The following is a 14,363-nucleotide window of genomic DNA, read 5'->3' as shown; positions in this document are numbered from 1 at the left end:
CGGAATTTCTGCCCCTTGCTATGGAGACATCATTGCTGATTATAAGGTGTTAGGGGTCCTGTGGTACCCTGACAGTGAGCCACTTTACGTCACTGTCACTGGGCTCCGGAGAGTGTACCAAAGGAAGGCCCTGTGGGGTTTGCTAGAGGGCAAGAAAAACACAGACTTCTGGGTTCCGCTGCTTATAACATGGACTGGGGCCCATTTTCTCCTCTGTGGTCACTTGTTCTGGGGACAGAATCTGACTACCTTTTGTTTATTCACTTGGCAGGTTTCAGCTGCGTATCAGCTCAGAGTGCCCTGTCAGCTACTGGGAAGTAGGTTCTGGGTACCCAGGAGGGACCTGCTTCTGTCACTGGGATCCCAGCAGGGTGGAACCTCGGCCCTCAAGCAGGACGGATGCAGAACCCCGCCTCCACTTTGTGAAGGGTCCTGGGCTGGGGGTGTGGTGCGTGGCTGACAGCCCTCAGAGCAGAGTTCTTGTCTTGGAAACCTTCCTGAACAGCATCACCCCCACTGCTGAGCCACCACCTCAGAAAGACAGTAGGAACAGAATAACAGTATACCCTGGGCACAAACACTTGCAGGGCCATTTCCCCAGGCCACGATCTGGTCTCCTTGTCTTCAGCACATATGAGAAGTAGGAACTATTCTTTCCTGTTTTATAAAGGACTGGCTGGAGGCTCTGAGTGGGCCGAGCCAAGGTCACACAGGGCTGGGATCTAATCCCAGATGAGCGCTCTAACGCCCTGTTCGTAACCGCTCTGCCTGGCCTCCTGTCTCCCTGTAGAAGGTCTCTGAGGAACTGAGGGCTGAGAGCAGGGAAGGTGGGGGTTGAGCCAAAATGAGAATAGGAAAGGAGCTCATCCATAGCCCAGAGACTCCCCCAAATGGTGATTTGTTCTCCCTCTGCCAGGAAGTGGGGGGGGGGGAGCCTGCCTAGTCCCAGCTGCAGCAGAGCGTCTTGGCCCCAGTGCCTGTGCACTAAAGAAGGGGGCAGGGAGGAGCTGATGTCGTGGGAATCGGCATCCTGGACCCATTGATATTTATAGCTGCCCCTCCTGAAATGTGGGAGGGGAAGGGTTTGCTCTTAGGTGGGAACGGAAGTTGCTCTCCTCTCCCCAGTCTCCTCTGCTCCCCAGAGAGCAGACTGGCCTAGACTTAGTCAGAGGCCAGGGTATGTGTCCTGAATTGGGGGCTTTCCTTAGGGCTGCTGCCTTGGGGGCTGGACATACTCCTCGTCAGAGCCCACTGAACAATGCGCTGTGTGTGTCTGTGTACGTGTGGGCACTCGCATGTTCCTGCACACACCTGCTGAGTGTCTAACCATGGTGAGCACGGAGGGAAGGCGAAAGCCGCGTGTTTTATACAGAGCTCCATGAGAAGGGCTGAAGAGAGCAGATGTTAACTGATGGCCTAGCTCACCAGCCAGACACAGGGACATGATTCACCTTGACCGTGGAGGCGGATGCACCGGAGGGAGAGAAGGGCACAGCAATGGTGTGGCGGGGTCCGCCGGCAGCGAGACCACGAGGCTGCTGCCACCTGCAGGTTCAGGACTCCTGTTGGACTGTAGGAGTAGCAGAGTGGGAGTCTGGGGCAGGAGGAACCTCAGAGTGTGAGTGTGAGGAGGCTGTGTTCAGGGCTGGCCCCGTCTTCAGGCTTCCTGCCGAATTGTCTGCACAAGGGCACTTTACAGGAAGCCCTGTAATCAGGCTTGAGTGGGATTCTTTGAAAGCTAGGAAGAAATCCTAATCAACCTCAGTCTCAGCCTCTCTCTATCTCTGTCTCAGTCTCTCTCTGTCGCTTTCTCTCTGTCTCTCTCTCTCTGCCACAAAATCCTCTGTTAAATCAGTTTTTATTTTATTTTTTTGACACAGGCTCTCATGTAGCCTCACTATTGAGCCAAGACCATCTAAGGGCCTTAGACTCTAGCTAAGAATGACCTTGAACTCAAGATCCTCCTGCTTCTACCTCCATGTTGTGAGATAACAGGTGCATGTTATCACAGAATTATGCGGTACTGCTGGGACCAAACCCAGCTTTCATGCTTGCTAGACAGCTAAGCTACATCCCAGCCCAACGGCTTTATATTATTATTATTCTCTCTCTCTCTTTCTTCTTTCTTTCTTTCTTCCTTTTTTTCTTTTTCCTTCCTTCCTTCCTTCCTTCCTTCCTTCCTTCCTTTCTTTCTTTCTTTCTTTCTTTCTTTCTTTCGTTTTTTGAGACAGGGTTTCTATGTGTAGCATTGGCTGTCACCTTGTAGACCAGGCTAGTCTCTAACTCACAGAGATCTGCCTGCCTCTGCCTCCCCAAGTGCTGGGATTACAGGCTGCTATTGTTATTGTTTTGAGACAGTGTCTTGCTCTGTAGCCTAGGATGGCCATGCTTCCTTTGAGTACAGGGTTTACAGGTATGGGCCATCACTCCCAGCAAGAAGCAGACAAAACTCGATCTGTAAACATTTGTTCAGGAAGCTGCTACACGTGCACTGGGTGAGACATCCCCTAGCCCCAGGATCACGTACCTCCAGGTGGGCTGCAGTGTGACCCCAGGGAGCACTCTGAGGCACATTCTGAACTTCTGGTCAGCACAGCAATCTCTACAGCCCCCTGTGGACCAACCCTGTGCTCAGCTATGAGAGTCAGGAAAAAGGAGATGGGGCATCTGTTCCCACGGGGCTGCTGGTCCTCTGGCTGAGGCCACCGCCCATGCCAGGAATAAGGACAAAGGGCAGGGAGATGTGGCCCCCAATCCACTCTCTAAGCACACTGTGACTCCAGGGCAAGCAGACTCCTGAGCCCTGCTGTGACCCGCTTGGGACTGGAGTTTCTGCTGTGAGGTCTGTGGAGGAAGAGGGGGAGGGAACATGCTGAAACATTTAAGTAAGCATGAGCCATGGCTGGCAGCCTGGCTAACGCACATCAGAGTTGGCAGAGCTGGCTCCTCCACAGGCTTCAAGCCGGCGGGAGTGGGTAGGCACTGATTGAAAAGGACTGGTCAACAAGACAGGCGCTGCTCCTGGCCAGGTCCACCCACACTACCTCCAGAACATCTACCACCTAGACAGCAGCCCCAGGCTACAGCCCGTATCAGACAAACGCGTGGCTTCTTTTTTGGCTCTAGCTGGAAGTAGGTGGAGGTTTTTTAATGGGGTATTTGTTTCTGCTCTGAGGTAGGAGGACTTGGAAAGATGGAGACAATTTCTGGAGGGACAGAGACTTGCACCTCTCTAGAGATAGCTCTCTTCTGGGGTGGTGGTGGTGGTGGTGTGAGGTCACTGGTGCATGCCCCCACCCTGCTGACCTGATCTGGGATGGCCCATTCTGTTGGGATGAATGAGAACGCCTAGAGTGATTGGCAGGGGGCGGGGGTAGGGGTGGGTCCTTATTTCTCTCTGAGCCCAGTCTCCTTGTCTGTAAACTTTCCTGCCTTGTACTCCTGCACCCACATGGCTAGCTCTGGAGGTAAGTGCTCAGACTGAGTCATGAACTGGCTTGACCCTCCCCCTGCTAGGAGGTTTGGATTCTCCTGGAGACCAGAGACCTAGGGAACCCTGCCCTAGAAAGAATCTAAACACTTAACTATTGCTGCTAATCCAGTTAATTCCAAGATTCCTTGCAGATTCAGCAATGAAGGCAACACAGTGCATCCGGACCCACTCCATCTGAGTTTGAGATTTAGAGTTTTTCCTCTAGAGAGCTTTGCAGGATTGACATAGGCTGGGGCAGGGGGAATGCTGGAGGGGCACTCCACCTGGCCTGCAGTTGTGGGGGAGTCAGCAAAACAACAGAAAACCAAAGAGGAAGCAGGCTTAAGTCCAGCCCACAGACTCCTAGTTCATCTGCTCCTGGCGCTGATCAGGGAGTGCAGCTCTGGCCAGCGCCCCCACTTCCCCAAGGTTCCACCCAAGCCCAGGTCTTTCAGGTAGATGAGGCAGCGGCTACTCCTGCCCTTGCTGCCTCTGTCAGGGTCTATGAGAGCAGCTGTATACCACCATGGCCTGCGCCTGTGGGTCTTCGTGTGTGCCCTCAGCTCTGTGTACCAGAGAACCAGCAAGCATGAACATCATAGATATCCAAGTCCCCCTCCCCTACCCCATCCTGGGCAGCACGCCCAGTCCCCAGACAGCCTATACACTTCCTGCGTGAGCACCACACACGCCCATTCCCTTCCCCGTGACCCTTTCCCCTCCTGGTCCCAGAAAACAGCAGCCTGGCCCACCTGGCATGGCTCACCCTCCCCCACGGCCCCCGCCCAGGCAGGCACTGCTAAAAAGCCCTTCTTGTCCTGCCTGGGCATGTGGACATTGGGAGGGGGAGCTCTTCCAGAGTCTGGGTGGGCTCGCTAAGGCCTTGGCCTCTGCCCTCCCTCAGAGATCCCGGGCAGTGTGCCAGGTGCACACACAAGGTTCACATGTCTCCACGCCACTGGTGCCTGTGTAAATCACTCTCAGAGCCAAAAGGATCTACCCTGATCCTCTCTCTTGTATGTGGGGCCCTGAAGACTAGCTGTCCTAAATACCCCATCGCTTCTGGTCCTCATTTAGATAACCTCAAGATCCTCATTTAAATAACGCCCTGGGAGGCAATGCTATGCGGGTTCCACCTCAATACTTTATATCCTGCCTTTCAGTCAGTGAGGTCAGGCCCGGAGCAGAGGTACGGCAGGGCGGTCACTGTCCCAGTGCTATCCTCTGACACACCCCAGGCCTTCTTGTCCTGGAATGCCATCTTCTTTCTCCTTAGTCTGTCCTTCCGGCATCCCTCTCACCTGGCTTCCCCCAGCTCTGCTCCTCTACTGAAAACCTCTGACAGAGCTCAGAAGGAGTGGACTCCCTTTCTTCCCTGGGCTTTTCTTGGGTGACTGAAGATCTGCAAAGGCCCTTAGATTTTTGCTTCCTCTCTGGGGTCTCATTGCTCTTGTCTGTACAGTTGAGATGTTGGCCCAAATGGCTGCCAAGAAAACTCCCTCCAAAACCCCATGATCTGTATACTATGGAATGCCCACAGGTGCAGGGAGCCACCTGAGTGTGCCTCGGCTAGGACAAGAAAACCCAGGCGCCTTCAAGAGAGGTGGAGTGATGCTTTCCTCTGGCAGAACTCAGGAGGGGCCTGGACAAGCTGAGGAATGGGTCATGAAAGCCAGACAACCTGGGATACTTGGAGATTCCACAAACAGAAATCAGCCTGGGGAAGAAGTACAGGACCCCGGACTCCTGATGCTGGCCTGTGAGTCTGGCCCCCACACAGATGTCCTCCCTAGTCTGGTTTAGGGGTGACAAGAGTTGGGCTATGCAGAAGCTCTGTCTGGCATAGGGGGAAATATCAGCCATGCTCAAATCCTTCCTGAAGTCCAGGGTGGGTTCAGTGTTACAAAACAGATACCCCGCTGCCCCCTGCCTTACTTGTATCCTCTTCTTGTCACCATCAGTGCCCGTCTGTGGGAGTCATTTTGCCATTTAAGGTTTCTGTGTCCCAGCCCAATGGCTCTTCCTGTCCTGTGCTCAAAATATGCCTTCCAGTCAAGCTGCCGCTCTTTCTATTTCAACACCCTGTTACACCCACCTCCAGCTCTTGTCCAGGCTGAGGACCGCAGACGGGAGTGCAGACTCCCTTCCCAGCCTTCAAGGATTGACTCAAGGACAGCTGGCCCTCTGTCCCACCCGTCTTGTTTCTGATTTCCTCCTCACTTTTCACCTGGATCTATCTCCTGAATTAATACAAGTTTTCTCCCCCTCCCACCGCTTTCTCTTTCACCTCTCTTCTTCCCCTGCCTTTTTCTTTTTTGTTTGTTTTGGAGGCAGGGTCTCCCTCTAGCTGAGGCTTCTCTGAGACCCACTCTGCAGCCCAGGCTGGCCTTGAACTCACAGTGCAATCCTCTTCCTTCTACCTCCTCAATGCTGGCATCACAGCATTCATTGCCACACCCCAACTGAGCCTGCCCATCTCTGTGTAGCCCTATGTTATGGCTCATGCTGTCAGTGCTGAGATTGTATCTGAGAATTGTTCTCAGAATTGAAGCCCAAGTATGTAGGGGCTGCAGGGAACTGATCTCTTGGCTAGAAATTGGGAGCTGGATGAGCTGAACTCCCAGCTGCCTCAAGTGTTCTCTTTTCACACTTCTAGGTCTGGTCACCACCAGGGATGTGAGATTTTAGGAAAGGAGGACTGTGCAGCAGGAATGGGAAGCCTGGACCCACCCCGAGTCACCTTCGTACAGGGGGCCTTCCCTGACTCATTTCCCTTCTGGATGCCTCGTGATGCCCTTCTTTAGAGTTGGTCTCCTCCATCTGATGGTGAGAAGGGTGTGGCCTGGGCTCCTGTAAGGGAGACTCAAGTTCCTTCTCTGCTCATAGTTGCTCTTGGAAACGGTCCTGAAAGATGTAGGCTGAAGGCCTGATTCATACATTGGTAATAATGACTGATGGGCCCCGAGGCCACAGATCTTATGGCATAACCAGACCTTGTCTCCAGCAAAGGAAGAATGCTGTAATGCTGAGAGCCCTGGCACTGTAACAGAGGCGATGCCCAGCACCTCTCAGAAGTATACTTTCATTCAGTCTCTGCTGGGTCCGGCACCAGAGCTAGGGACAGGAGGTGTGGCTCGGGTTTTCCCCCCGGTTGTCAGACTAATATCTAAGGGGTGACAGCCTTGCCTCTGTAACCTGAAAAGTGGGTGGTCCAATCTGTCACCAACCAGGTCCTCTCAGTGAGGAGAGCAGAGAAAAGGCATAAGGACGGTGGAGATGGGGGCAGAAGCCAGCCAGCCCCTGGGGACAAAAAGAGGGGTGCAGAGCTGTGAGAGAGTACAGAGGCCAGAGTCAGTTAGAGGAGGCCATGGCTAGGCACACACCGGGTGGGGCAGTATGCTTCTTCTCCACTTCTCACCTCAGAGCACCCCCATTTCTGCCTCGGGTATCTGTGGCCAGGGCACACACTTAATATGCCTCTGGGTATCCTTTGAGTACCACTGTGGTCACCCCAAACCTGTCTTGCAACAAGACTGGATAGCCCTGAGGTGGCCTAACTGTTTGGGACAACCTGGGTGGGCAGAGCCACACCCTTGGCAACCTGACTCCAGGGGCCCCTTTCCGAAGGTCTGACTTTCTAGGGTCAGAAAAGCCAGACAACCTTGGGTGGCTCGAGTCCTCATAAACAGAGATCACAGCTTTCGCCCCAGAGCCTCAGCGGGGGAAGAAAAACAGGCCCCTGGGCTCCTGATCCTGGCCTGTCAGTGCAGCCCCACATAGACTCCCTAGGCTGGACCAGGGTCTCAACCCCTCACTCACCGGGAGCTGCAGATCTGACCAACAAGGCCAAGGTAAGAGCCAAGGCCAGGGCTGGAGGTGACAGCGGGAGTCCCGGGCCGAAAAGCATCGCGGCGGGCTGGGCGTCTGGACTTGTAAGGCGAGGGAACAGAGTGTGCTGGGTCTGGACAGCAGCGAGTCGCAAGTCGCAAGTCGAGGGAGCCGGGCTCCTCGCGCGGGCTAGGGCGCAAGGGCTGCCCAGTACTTAACTCCGGGGGCGGGGCAGACGCCGACCCGCGCTTGGATTTCGGGCGGGGGCTCCCTCTGCCTGCTCCCACCCCCAACCTTCTTAAAGGGGCCGTGCTGGGCTCCTGTTCTTGGTCAGGGTTGAAGGACCTTTACTGCCAAGTCAGACCCATTTTAAGGATTTGGGTCAAGGTCTCTGAGGCTTTAGACCCCTCAGAACACTGTGGGCAGGGTCAGCTTGAGGATGGGAAATAAAGTGTGAGCTGCCAGCCCTCTTCTGCCCTTGTGGGAACGGTAGGGGCCTAGGTGTCCCCAAGGTCACAGGTCTCTGAGGACTCCACTCGCGCAGACCGCTAGCTTGCCCTCCTCTGTCCACAGACTGTACTTTCTCTGCCTGTAAAGAAAAAGCTTGGGATAGCATAGCTTCAAAACAACCCTGCAAGGTGGGGGCTGAACACCCTTCCCCTCGTTTTGTGGAGGAGGAGACCAGCTCAGGATCCAGGGCCAGAGGTGGGTGTCAGGCCACGGCCATTTTCTGCCAGGAATCCAGCCTCCTGACCTAAGAATCTCCGTGTTTTTGCTTGTCCCATTGCCTCCTAGAAATCTGGCCCTGGATTTAGCTCCTACCTAACAGCTTCGGGCTGGGGCCTTCTCCTGCTGGCTCCTTCCCAGACAAGAGCCTGCCCAGTCCCAACCAGGAGCTGGAAAAAGCAGAGGCCTTTCCCAGTGCCTGTGCTACGCCAGCCCCAGTTGCAGTGGGACCTGGCCTGGGTTTCCTCCGTGGAAGGATAGCAGAGAACCCGTTCCTCTTTTCTCTCACACACATCCCAACGCCGGGCTCCCTGCTGCAGCCCACAGTCCACTGTGCATCTCTTCCCAGTTCTTGACCTTGGGCGGCAACATTCCATAACTTAACACAACCCCATTTGGATGGAGGAACTGAGGCTGAGAGAGACTAAAGGACTTGAGTAAGTTGATCCAGACAAAGGGAAGCTAGCTCACTGAGCCGAAGCTCGGCACTCTTGCTGGCACGCCTGGTCTGACCGGTGTCCTTGATCCCAATTCTCTTACTTGATGTCTGGCCTTGAACTAGTCCCTTCCCCCATGCTCCCATTCCTCATTTACACATTTGAATTTGTAAGGGTTAGCTGTTTTAATATGTCTCGAACGCCTACCCCAGGGTCTGTCATACAGTAGGCACTCAACAGATATTTGTCTTTTCTTCTTCCTCTCTCATTCTATACATTCCAGTACTTCACAGTTTGTATACGCCTTACATCCTCCCCTTGGTGCAGTGTCTTCTATGAACCTTCAGCTTTCCCCTTCAGAGGCTGTTGCGCATAGTAGGTATTGGATAAGTCCCATTAGGGTTGACTAAGAAGCCATTTGTTGCTATTCTACAGAGACTTTGCCTTAACCTTCCAGACACCCTAGGGAACCTGAGGCAACGAGTCCATAACTTATCTTTTGTTTTCCTTCTTCTGAGTCAGCACAACACTTAGTCCTTGTTAGGGGCCAATTGCTGTCCAAATATGGGCCCAGGGTTGAGGAAGGGAGGCTTCTTGGAAGGTTGGGATGGGGAGTTTTCTTTTTAAGAATGAAAGGGAGAGGAGGTGTTTTGCCTTTTTATGAATTGGGAACTAGAGTGGAGATGTGTACCATCCCATGCCACCCATCTTCTCCCATCTTGCTTGGTCCCTACCCACAGATTTATTTGCCCACCATCACCAGGAATCATTTCTTTGTCTGAGGAGCCTCCAGACCAGTAGCTGCAGCCCAGCCCACAGCTGAGATTTAAGACGGGATGAGCTCAGAGCCTTCCCAGGCTTGTTCCTGATGAGGCTGAGAACCAGGCCTAGGAAAAGAATGCAGCCAGCACTACATGCATGACCCAGCTTGTGCGTCGCTGCTGGGGCTTCCCAGTTTGTAAAACATTTCCAGGGGAAATAACTAGTCAGTAGAGCAATTGCCTAGCATACGCAAGGCTCTGGATTCAATCTCTAGCAGTGGGGCTGGCGGGGGGGGGGGATGGGAACGGATCTCAATTGGTTGAGTGCCTGCCCAGTATACCAGAGCCCTGGTTTGCTATGCAGCACTGCATAGACCCTCGGCATAAGGCTGAAGAGCTACCTCAGCAATTAGAATGCTTCCTGCTCTTGCCGGGGACTTGAGTTTGGTTACCAGCTCTGACACTGAGTGGCTCCAGCTCCAGGGGCTCTGATACTGTCTTCTAGCTTCCCTAGATACCTGTATACATGTCATACATTCACATAAACACACACACGATTAAATTCAACTAAAAAGAATCTAAAAAAAAAAAACAACCAAGGATTGAAAAAAAAGAAAACAACAATGGGCATGAGGGCTAAAGCCTTTAATTCTAACATTCGGGAGGTAGAGGCAGGAGAATCAGAAATTTAAGGTCATTTTCAACTATAAAGTTAGTTCCAGGCTACCCTGAGGTGGGGGAAGCAAGTGAGAGGGCAAGAGACTGAGAGATTAAAAACAAAAAACATTCACCTGGGAAATAAGTGTTTCCAGACAAAAGAGAAAACCGAGGCTTTCAATACCGAAGGGTCACTGGGTCTCTGAGTCCACATGCTTGGCCTCTGTTAGTCTGTCGCATGAGACTTGAACCCTGGGCTGAAGCTGAACAAAGGCACGAGAATTGAGGAACATGTAGCTTTAGAATGACATCTTCCACTGACCAGAGTGGTGCTGTAGGATGGGGTGGCGCCAGCTCCTCTGCCGTTTTCATCCTAGCCTCTTGGACATGCCTGTCCTGAGCAGAGCTGACGTAAATCTTCCTGCTACACTCAAGGTTGACTCCTGCCTCCATTCTGCCTGCTAACCGTTGCCGTGCTTTTCTTTAACTTGGGTTGACCAGATGTCCACAGTGACTACTCTTGTAGTCACTGGTCATGTCTAACCTTCCCTCAAGAAGCCTCCACTGCCCTCTTTCCCCTACACCGACCTTTCTGTCTAAAGACTCCACAGACTCTTCTTCCTAGTCAGACCAGGAGGTTTTAACTCAGTGCTTTTCCCACCTGCTAGACTGATACCTCTCCACAAGACAGGACATCAAGGAAGACAAGGAAAAAAGATGACTCAGAACACTCCCGCCTATAAGTCAGAGGATCACAAATTCTCTGGTGTTTCAATGACCTAGAGTATCTGAGGTCTCAGTTTCCCCAACTCTTCTAGGGAAATGAGGCAACAGACAGCCTAACCACTTCCACGTTCCCACCAGTGTTTAGCCTTGCAGGCTGGCCGGACTCTCCTGATCACGTTTACTGAGCCCCCCCATCCCCAGTGCCTGTGGGACCAAGCATGCCTGCTTTGGCAGTGGCTGCAGCCCCACCCTGCCCTCAGCCTGGGTGTTTTGCACCCTGACAGACTGGCTCCACCCAAGGAGCCTGTGGCCAAAGCCAGCCTGTTGGTAAATGGCCTGTGCTTGTGCCCGCAAAGGGGTGGTGTCTGAATAGGGTTGTGCTTCAAGTGCTCGGGACCTGCCCTTAGGGAATTGGCCCTCTGCCAAGAAGGACACAGAACGAAGACTGCCCTGTGCAAGGAGACAAGGGCATGAGGCATTGGTTCCTTGGCCCTACAGTCTCATAATCAGAAACTTCTCTGCAGAAGCCTCAGGCTAAGCCTCTGCTAGGAGTGGCCTTGCTTCAGCTTCTGGCCCAGGAGCCTATGAGGCTCCTCCAAGTGCAGGCAGCCAGGCTCAGGCGGGCAGAAGCAGCTAGTCCCAACAATTACACAATTCAGAAGCTGAAAAGTTGTGCTTGCTGCTTTGGTCGCAAGGCTGTGGCCAGGAGGCCCTTGGGGAGCTTTGTCTGTCAAGCCTGGGTGGGCTCTGGGCCACGCCCATGCCTGATGGCACAGGGGGGCAGGAGTGGGCTACCCTCTTGGGGCTTCTCAGGTTCCCCAGAACAGGCTCTCCTCTGCCACACCATGTCCACAAAGGCTTGTGGATTCAGTGGCTGTGACCAGCTGGCCACAGCTGACTCCCTCTGGGATATGCTATTTCTAAATATTAGTTCATGCTGTTAACCCTTGCCGTGCTGTCCTAATGGACACTGGCTGCCTGCAGAGATAGTCTCTGGGAGGGGGGCTAAGTGGGTTCCAGCTAGGTGGAAAATCTGTGAGTGTACTCACTTAGGGTTTGACATGGCTTTGGCATCTTTGAGGGGCTCGGCTGAGGTTCCTGGAAGGAGGAGAAATACCTGCTTGGGCCTGGGACCAAGGCTTGCAATGGGCTTTAGATGTGGGTCTGAGCTGGCAGCCCGGGCAGGGCAATGGAAAGAATGTGGGCTGAGGAGCCAGGAGCTGGTCTTGCCAAGCCTCTTCTGTGTGCCTTAGATGAGTCACATCACCTATCTGTGCTTTTCCCTCATCCGTGCAGAGCCACCATGGTGCCGGGCTGATGGCCTTCAGCAGAGACACCCAGGCTTTGTAAACTGAAGGGCAGAGCCTGGTGGTTCTGCCAGGGTCTCACTCTTTGTTTATGACTTTCTTTAGGAGAGGGGCTCGGAGCGAGCTGGAAAGGCTGCTATCAGCCTCTCTGGCGCTTGACGGATGTGGACCCTACCTACACAAGCCCTCACAGCTTGGGCTTTGGCTATCCCTGGTCCATTGACTACTTGCCCTTGTGTAGTGAAAAACCTTCTGGAGGGGCTGAAGAGGTGGCTGAGTGCAGGTGTGAGGACCTGATTCTATATTCCCAGAAACCATGTGAAAAGTTAAACATGGCCTTAGCTGTAATCCCAGTTCTGGGAGGAAGAGATAGGTAGATTTTGGAAGTTTGCTAGCTATCCAGTTAACTCAGGTAATCATGATTCTGAGGCAGGTACTTTCACTGGAGTCATCCCCCATCTCTCAAGAAAGATATCTTAAATGCAGACCAGGTGCCAGGCACTATGCCAGAGGGGGGCACTGGGACACGGGGGTGACTATATATAGGAGCCTGACTTTTGGGGTGTATAAGCTCCTCAGAGTGACTTGGTGATTGGTTGGGCAGTAAAGCCAGAAAGGTGTGCTGGACAAGCCCCAGGCTCAGGCACTAAGATGAATGGTGGGGTGACACGTGAGATGGACCAAGTGGGGACATCTCACATGAAGGGCTCTGGAGGCCCAGCCAGTTGAAGTCTTGCTGAACATGTGCAAAGTCCTAGGTTCGATCAGATGACCTGAAGAAACCCTGGCACAGCGGTGGCGCACACTATTAATTTTAGCACTTGGGAGGTAGACACAAGAGGATCAGAAGTTCAATGTCACCCTCAACTACAGAGTGAGGTGGGCAGGTTGACTCTGCAGAGCATATGAAATCCAAGTGACGTGAGCCTAATGCTGCTGAGAATATAGAACAGAAATGTCGGGGAAATTGTTGGGGTGCCATTAATGAAATTAAAGCCACAAGAAGGGACTGCCTTGGGCAGGTGAAGAGCGACAGACAGTGAGATGAAGATCCAAGTCTGAAGCCTACAGATGCCAGGGACTGACAGTTTTGTCTTTTAAGTCTCTCTCTCTCTTTCTCTCTCTCTCATGTGCGCACGTGTCTACACTTCCGTATGTGCGTGTAGGTGTGTATGTGTGTGTATGCACAACCTCTGTGGTCAGTTCTTGCCTTCCCCCTTGTCTGAGGCAGGGTCTTGTTTGCTGTTGCATATGTCGCACTAGCTGACCCCCAGCTTCCTAGGGTTCCCCTGCCTTGTCATCCCATCATGTAGGAGCATAAGGACTGCAAACACATGCTGCTGAGCCTGGCTTTATGTGGGCTCTGAAGAGCCTAACTCGGGCCCTTGCACTTACCGGCAAAGTGCTTTACTTGCTGAGACCTCTCCCCAGCCTGATCATTTTTATCCTTTGATCTTTTTTTTATTATTGCACACAGTTTTAGACTTTCACGGAAGTGGCAAATAGTTCTCACACACTCTTCACCTTTATTTCCCAAGTGTTAATATTTTACCACACCGTTGTTTTGTTTTGAGACAGGGTCTCTATGCAGCCCTGATTATTCCAAACTCTCCACACCAGTCTACACTGACCATAGTCTACACCGGTCTGGTCTCAAACTCACAGAGTTCTGCCTGCCTCTGTGTCTCTCAATTGGGACTAAAGGCAGATACCATGACAGCCAGCACTTAAAAAAATGGGGATGCACATATACACACATTGATATGCACACATATACACATGTACACACACACACACACACACACACACACACCTTCTGTTTTAGGAGTGCAATGATCAATCAGGAAATAAACATGGCTACACTTTGAAATAAGCAATAGACTTATTTCTGCTTTGGCCAGTTTTACTAACATCATCCTTGACATCCAAGGCAAGCCCTACTTTCTGTGTTGTGTTGGGCTATCTGGGTTTTTGAGTTTTTACAAATCTGACGCAGTTTTCAGGATTTCTTTGTTTTCTGTGATACTGGAGGGTTTTGTTTTGTTGCTTGTTTTTGTTTTTTGACTCTAAGCTAGTTATTTTGTGGCTGTATCTTGACTTCAGTCTGCTGGCTAGTCTTGTGTTTGACTTAGATCTCCTGTCTTTGAGAAACACAATATGGTGATGCTGTGGCCCCCTGGTGTGCCAACGTCTCTCTTGGTGGGATTTTGTTTTGTTTGCCTTTGTTTTGGTTTTTGCTGTAGACCCAGCACTCAGGAGGCAAGCCATCTCTGTGAATTTGAGACCAGCCTCGTAGAGGTAGCAAGTTCCAGGACAGCCAGGGCTATGTGGTGAGACCGTACCCACTCAGGAAAATAGGGGCCAGCAAGAAGGTTTGTTTGGTGGATCCTCGTAGAGGTAGCAAGTTCCAGGACAGCCAGGGCTATGTGGTGAGACCGTACCCACTCAG

At 52.5% G+C, this 14,363-nt stretch overlaps 1 protein-coding gene across 1 annotated transcript in view; it reads right to left on the bottom strand.

Moving 5' to 3' along the window:
• The window catches only part of Cspg4 (chondroitin sulfate proteoglycan 4), a 34,296-nt gene extending 26,790 nt beyond the window's left edge, over nt 1-7,506 (bottom strand). The window contains exon 1 of the mRNA XM_021633554.2: nt 7,292-7,506. Coding sequence (XP_021489229.1) covers nt 7,292-7,379 — 88 coding nt within the window. The 5' untranslated portion in view covers nt 7,380-7,506. The remainder of the gene's footprint in view (nt 1-7,291) is intronic.
• Between the last annotated feature and the right edge of the window lie 6,857 nt (nt 7,507-14,363).

This window comes from Meriones unguiculatus, chromosome 1 (assembly GCF_030254825.1).
Source record: "Meriones unguiculatus strain TT.TT164.6M chromosome 1, Bangor_MerUng_6.1, whole genome shotgun sequence".
Classification (NCBI taxonomy): domain Eukaryota; kingdom Metazoa; phylum Chordata; class Mammalia; order Rodentia; family Muridae; genus Meriones; species Meriones unguiculatus.
This window is presented reverse-complemented; position numbering and strand designations above follow the sequence as displayed.